Here is a 7,679-nt window from a genome sequence, read left to right as displayed (position 1 = left end):
CTCATTTTAGCCACTCTGACTGGCGTGAGGTGGTATCTCAGTGTGGTTTTGATTTGTATTTCCCTGATGAGGAGGGATGCTGAGCATCGTTTCATGTGTCTGTTGGCCATCTGGATGTCCTCTTTGGAGAAGTGTCTGTTCATATCTTCTGCCCATTTCCTCACTGGCCAGCAGTTTAATTCTTGATAAGATGTACTTGGCCATGTTGGTTTATTATCAAAATTCGGAAATCTACTAAATCCACCCATAGTAAAAGAAATTGAGGGGGATGGGAACCATATGATCATCTGCATAGGTTCTGAAACAACAGAGAGTCATCTTCCTGTTTGACAACCCCCTTGTGGATTGACAGGGGGATATTGAAAAAGAGTGAGAAAGAGTAGGAGGTGGATACAGTCAGATCAAAAAGTTAGATGTCCATGGAGTGAGATAAGTCATTTCATAAAAATGAATATAAGATGATAAATTATATGACATGTCAAAATAAATTTAAATTAAATAAAAAATAAAGGCCAGTTACTCTCGCCCCCAGCTTGTTTTCAAATTTCCTTCTGTCAGGGATAATACCCTGTGAGGATACTGAAAGGAAGGAAGGATAATATCCTGGACTTGAGAGTGAGCCTATGGAGATAGAACCCCTCTTACGCCTTCTATTTCTTGTGGTAACAAATGTAGACTTGTTAACAGTATAATTTTCTATGAGTTGTGAACTGTTGTAACTTCCAATTGATTCTTTCCTTCTAAAGTATCTTCTTCAACCTGGTAGGCTTACTGTATTCCTTAGTGATTGAAAACAAAAAATAAAAACCCTAAAGTTATAGTGAGTCCATTTTCCAGCCATTTGTTAGTTTTTTAAGTCGTGGTATTAATATCTCATGATGGGGTTTTTAGGCTTTAACTTCTTATTTTCAGTATAATAGGTGAAAGACTTTTTATTTCCCCTGAATGTTGTAAGTCAAATGGCTCATAGTAGGTGCCTTGTGTTTTCTGACCAACCATGCTTTCCTAGTCATTGCACTATAGTTCGATGTAGAACATCTTTTGTTTTATAAATACGCAAGTTCTCAGATACACATTTTAACAATAAATGATGTTTTATTAATTTTACCAGATAGACAGGAAGAGCTAAAAGATGCCGTTTTGCACTCACCCAAGATTGAAGATCATTTTAGACCGTTGAGCATGTTTCTGTCTAAACGTGACTGGTAAACGGTGTTGGTAGAGCAGCAGTTTGCATGCAGACAGAAGTCGCTGAGCCAAATCCCAACCAGAAAAGGGAGCTCATGCTGAATATTGACGGTGCACAGTAGCATACTTTATCGTTAATTTTTTCTTTGTTTTATTTCCGAACACATTTTTGTTTACTTTAATATCTTTCAACCACTGTTATTAGGAAAAGAAAAAGAAGTGACATTTCATAAGTTTCAGTATCTTTTTAACAAGCGTAGGGTGCTCATTTAGGACAGTGGTTTCTTTTCTTCTGTACTTTTGTAAAGATACAGTTTCCACTTTTATTTTCTAGTAAATTGTTTTCTCATATCACATCCCAGTGAGGACTGTTGTTTTAAGATGGTAATACATTTGTGTTATGAATCTTTCCACGCCTGTTCTGCATGCTCACTGTGGTTTCTCTTTCACTGTGGTGCTGTGCAGTATTTTATGGTACTCAGCACTCTACGAAATCTGGAATCTAAACGCATAGCCTGGGCCTTTCATTTAGACCCATGTGCTCCTCTTAGCACTTTGAAAGGGGTCTTCTGTTAAAAAGTGTGTGGATGTATGTATGGATTCAGCCAATTAATTATTCCTTTTCTCTTTTTGTTCTATAATCGTTTACCACTGTCCTGCTAAATTAATTGTTAAATCATGCTCATCTTAAGGAATAAGATTATTTATACAATCAGGAGCAACACAGTATCTTTGTTATACAGCTATTGGAACTGTTGAGTGATGGGGCCTCTTGGAACATTTGTACACAGACGTGTAACTTGTATTCACATTCATGTGTCATTTTCTTTTAACAGTTGACTTCAAACCTCGTGCCAGCATGGATACTGTCCATCATATGTTACTTTTTGGATGCAATATGCCTTCCTCCACGGGAAGTTACTGGTAAGGGATAATGGGCTCATAGTCAAAAGGGATGTAGAAAATGTATGTGTTTTATAAATATAAATTGCAGGTATTTTACAACTGATTGATAAACAGGTAGAATGCTTACTTTTCAGTAAAGAACATTGTTCTTTTGCATCATGTGGTTATCATGGTCTGATTATCACTTAGTCTGCTGTGGAGCACATCCATCAGTCTTTGACACCGACTTAATAAATGTATGTCTGTTGTCATAGTGTATCAGGGTACAGACAGCTTATTTAAAAAAGACAATTTAGATAATGGATGCTCTGATGTTTACCTTTTTAAGCTCATGCTTCAACCCAAAGAGCACCATGGCTCTGTTGATTGAGCACTCTTTTATCCCAGACATTGTACTGGGTAATCTGTATACATCATTTCATTTTCTCCTAAACTTTTTGTAGAGCAGTTAATAGTATCTCCACTTTACAAACAAGGAGCCTGAACCTCAGAGAATCAGTGTCATGTTTAAGGTAACACGGTTGGTTGGTGTCAGACCAGGATAGAACCCTAGGTTTTCTGGTTCCAAATCCAGCATTTTACCACACTGCCTCCCATTTAGTTAAGCAACTGTTGCATTTTTGAATTTATTTCAGTCACTGTGGTGAGCCTTAATATCATGTTATGAGTGATCAGTAAACATCTATTAAATGCCTGTTGTATCCTAGAACTGTAGCGGATGCTTTAGAATAGAATACATAGATATGTTTTCAACCCCCAGACATCTTTCCTTTCACTTAGTTCTTCGATGTTCATGAAGATTGGTGAGCTTTGAAAATAGCCATGCTTCTAAGCCTCATATTTTGCACTGATCGCCAAAATCAGTGTTACGTATTTCACAGTCCTGAATGACTTGCATGTCTTGCTTTGCATTGAAAAAGGATCTGTTTTGTGGTCCTGTCTGTGCATAGTCACGTAGACTGATAGACTCTTCTCTGTGCATCCTAATATTCATTGGGCTGATGCAAGGCACACAGTAACCGTATTCTAGTTGTTTTTATAACAAACAATTGTAGTATGTATTTGGAACAGTTAAAAGCACAGGGCAATTGGTGGAAATCTCCAGCGACCAAGTACCATCAAAGCATTTGTTAATAGGCTTAAGTTATTTGATGAAAGGGGCATATCACATAGGAATGCTGCTCACATTCCTAGGTTAACCTCACATGACTAGGTTAATGTAAAAATGGAGCCAGCAATCAGAGTTAGCACCCTTTGAGAGCAACATTCCAGTTTTTGCTCTTTGGTAAATTTTTGTAAATAAAATTCTGGGATTAAAAGATTATTCTCTGACATCTTTTTCTGACTCTTATTCACCAAATCACATCCTTTGGTTTTACATTTTCAACGTATTTCTTCTGAAATTAGCAAAATTTACATTTGGATTGGAATTAGTGAGATAGCAGGAAGGGATATAAGCTTTTAAAACCTGCTTTAACTTTACTGTGATAGAAGAGAATGAGCAAAAAAAACAAAACATCACGAAATGTTATTATGCCTTTAACTGAAAAAGATTATATAAAATGAACTAAGCCTAGTTCACTGTTCTCCTATCAAGGGAATAACGGAGCAAGCATTACTTGGGCCCTAGAGAAGTATTTATTAATATTCTTAAATATACTATTTTGAAATTAAGTCTAGTAAAATAAATTTTTTTCCAAATGATTTCCAAGTTGGGGAAAGAGAGAACTGAAAGAAAAATGTAAATGAAAGTGAAAATAGCAATTTGGAGTAAAGTAATTGCTACACATATTATTTTGGTAAAATTACTACTTAAAAGGCAGCGCAGTAGGTTGAAAGAGTAGTGAACTAACTAGCTGGATTCCCTGGGCAAATTACTTATTTCATGTGGACTGGCCTCGGTTTCTTCACTTCAGCAAGGGACTATCCCACTAGATCATTTCTAGAACTTCTCAATGCTCTAAAATTCCATAGTTCTATGAATATAAATTGCATGCAGATGCTGAGTCAGATTGGAAAGTCATCATTATAGGGCGTTGGAGATATGTGCACTGGTTGACTCACCTCAAGCAGACAGCCCACTGCATTACTGCTGAGTAATTAGAGCTCTGAATGGCATTATGCCTCTATCATTTTAAATGGATTTTAGTAATCTACCTCGCAGCCTATATTCCCACTTAGTCTATAGGTTTGTTACGATTGACTTTATAACCATACGAGAAGGACAGTAACTGGCGGTGTTATTTATCTTCTTTGAGCCAAGCCCAGAGTTTTCATCTAACAGTTAAAAGTAGGATCTTTTTAGTCTATATGTGTAGGGTCTGTTCGGTATGTAAACCAAGAGGTATGCATTAAGGAAAACTGTTCTAGTGACTCTGGATTTCGCAGTCTAGTCTTATTCTCCATTTAAAGATGGTATAGACTTTTTATCCCCCAATATTTGGCAAGATCCTGGCTTCTTTAAGCATTGGCACTCAGAGGATATTTCAAGGACTAAACTTTTAAGTTGCTTCACAGAAACACTTCGTATGCCCTCTCCTCAAAGCCACACAGGCACAACCATGGAAACAGTCAGCGGGTGTTTTCCAACTGCTTGGCTCCTTATCCTCCCACCTGAATTACAATACTAATAACAAAAATCTATCAGTGTCAAAGCCTCACATTATTTTTCTCGAATGTTTGAGTCATGGAATTTATCACACTCATTTTACAGTTGCAAATCTATTCTTCAACAGCTCCAGGATACAGACAGTAGTTAAATTAAGATTCCCCAATGTTCACATATATTTTTGGTTATGATACCTATAATGTTTTCTGAGGCTTAAGAAAATCAAGAACTCCTTCACACACTGGGAAAACCTTTATGGAAATACAAAGCTGTTTTAGTCAAAGAAGAAAAAGCTATGGGGATATTTTAGCACCAAAATGCCAAGCTTTCCTCTTTTTCTTTTCCATTTGTTAGCTAGGATTAGCCCCCTGTTTTCACTTGAGTGTTGTATTTTCATTGCCAGCAGGTTGTCAAATAGGTATGTGTCTCTAATAAAGTAAACATTTCCCCCCTGAAATTATGAAGTTATAATTCATCCCCTGTCTTCAAGCAACACTTTTAATATTAAAGCAAAGAGCTATCCTGATGATGTTTCACTGTTGTGCTGCCCTCCTTTGCTCTTTGTAATTGCCTCTTTCTACTGTTCATTAAAATATATTTACAGTTATATTAAGTTTACATGAAAATAGTAGACACAGCATGAAGCAGTTTTCATTATGTAGTCATTTTAATTTAAAATTTTTTTCCCCTACACATATTCCAGTCTTTTGTGTCTCATTCCAAATTAGCAGCCCACACTGGTAATGTGTCTAGTTAATTATATGCATGTGCATTTAAATTGCATACATTGATGTGAACCTTTTAATATACTATGGGGTGGTCCCTTTATAGTTAGAGTGGGCCTGATGCTCAATTCCAAATTAACATACCTCTTGAGGATGCAAATAAGGACCAGCTGATGGAAAAGCTGCTGGCCCTTGTAAGGAAGGCAGCAGTACCTGTCAGATGTTACCTTCAAACCTTCTTTCCCAGGCTGTTAAAGGAGGGGACAATTAACTGTGTCTAGGGACCAACAGAAAGTAATAGCACCAAGACTGGAGCAAAGCATAGCAGTCGTATGATTTGTTGGACTCCATTGGTGCTTGCAGACTTCACTCAAAGTGTAGCAGTTCTAAGTTCTCTAGATTTGTTGGCTGAACATGAGCCGTAAGTGAGTGGATGCGCTTTTTAGGGTCAGTAAGGAAATAAGGTGCTGAAAACCGGATAATTTAGACATAAAACATCTATTACAGCTCCTCATGAGAAAAATGGTAAATTTCTGAAGATCTTAGAAACACAAATGTTGCATTTCTTTATTTTATGAACACCTTTATTCTGTTTTTATTCTCATGATCAGTTTTCTAAAATAATGCATGGTTGGCTGTGGAAAGTATTTCAGGCTTTGAAAATCATGATGTTTTGTTCATACAAGTTGTTTGACATTTGGGGTAATTCAGGAGAACTGCTTTTTGTTAATGTGAGTTTGTACAGGCTTCTGCACTTTTATCTGCTGTGCACAGGACTTAGGGTTTAAAGCAATTTATGGCTGAAAACTGCAAGATTATGTGTTCACAATATTGGGTGATTAAAGCAAACGGGCTTCTGATGTATCCTGCCTTGTACTTAGGCGTCATCTTCTATGCATAACTAAAGTCATTATGTTTAGTCTTAGCAATTAATATTTGATTTGAAAATTATTTCTAATGATGCTTATAACCAACTGCTTTTTAAAAATCAAAGATGGCTTCTACAGGTTGTTTTATCTTTTTTGAAAAGAAGAATCCCAGCTGGTTAAATGAGGTTGTTTCCAGCTGTTCTAACTTGGAATCCTTCTCAAGCTAACGCAGTATTGCTTTACCATCCTATGGAGCTTCAGCTTTAGTCCCTTTTGACTGCTTCTATTTATTAACCACCTGCTGTATCTTTTTAAATGCCACTATCTCCACAGGGTTACAGATGCTGATGTGGTGAAAAAGAAAAGTAGCTAAAACATACAAATATCTATAGAGAGTAAACGAGAGAGAGAGAGAGAGAAAGAGAGAGAGAGAGAGAGAGAGAGAGAGAAGCCAATATGTGAGACACCTGCTTGGTTACTCATTAAATGACTGGGTTTTTTTGGATGATATTACTTTCCAGATATGTTACAGCTTTGTTGCCTCCCTCATGATGATAATGATTCTTTGGTTGAGAATGATATTCGCGTATGCTGCCTTTATGCCCCCTCTCCCTACCCTTGCTACTTGTCATCCATACACAATGTGTGTTCTGCAGCCCCTTCTTTGTTTCTTCTGCCATAAAGAAACTTCTAAAGTTAAACATACTTAACATCCTTGTCAGTATAAATAAAAATATCACAGTCTCCAAAATCTGTGCTGTTTATTATTCTAAGCCATATAAAGGTGCCTTTGAGTGTAGTAGCAAAATTTAGAAATAAGTTTCTATTAGGCTAAAATTGTCTCCATTTTCTTTTTCTATTTTAATAATGTAATAAATTCATATGATAGTGCATATCAGGGTAGTATAAAGGATCTTTGTTTATATAAAGTAGACTTGGTACTTACTCTTACTTAGTTTCCAGTGATCCTATTCCTTGGCTAATTTTTAGATGCCTGGATTAGAAGTGTTGATAGAAGTTTCTTAGCACCTGACCAGTTCTTCGTAGACTAGTGTCAGCTTTGATAATACACAATGGCATGATTGTAACCATTCTGACAGTTTCAACAGAAACAAATTACCTAAGTTTGAATATGGTTCTTTCTTGGCAGGACAAGTATTTATGTTAAACAGTGTATTATAGCATAGTGCTATAATACTTAGCATTGACAGAGTAGTAATAAACATCGGTCAAATTATTTAACCTTTGTTCATCTGTTTCCTCATCTGTGAAATGAGACTACTAATCCCACCTAATTGGACCATCATGAAGAATAAGTAAAGGGATGTAAATAATGTGCTTAGTGCAGTGCCTGGCTCATAGATGCCCTTAATAAATGGTAGC

At 36.5% G+C, this 7,679-nt stretch overlaps 1 protein-coding gene across 10 annotated transcripts in view; it reads left to right on the top strand.

Annotated features, from left to right (window-relative positions):
* The window catches only part of PAM (peptidylglycine alpha-amidating monooxygenase), a 118,067-nt gene that overhangs the window by 10,561 nt on the left and 99,827 nt on the right, over positions 1–7,679 (top strand). For all 10 annotated transcript variants that reach the window (XM_039216958.1, XM_039216957.1, XM_039216955.1 and 7 more), the window contains exon 2: positions 2,025–2,112. In XM_039216958.1, coding sequence (XP_039072889.1) covers positions 2,025–2,112 — 88 coding nt within the window. The remainder of the gene's footprint in view (positions 1–2,024; positions 2,113–7,679) is intronic.

The sequence above is a fragment of the Hyaena hyaena genome, unplaced genomic scaffold (genome assembly GCF_003009895.1).
Source record: "Hyaena hyaena isolate Hyena2069 unplaced genomic scaffold, ASM300989v1 scaffold_661, whole genome shotgun sequence".
Lineage (NCBI taxonomy): Eukaryota > Metazoa > Chordata > Mammalia > Carnivora > Hyaenidae > Hyaena > Hyaena hyaena.
The sequence above is the reverse complement of the archived record's forward strand: the minus strand, read 5'-3'. Positions and strand labels throughout refer to the sequence as shown.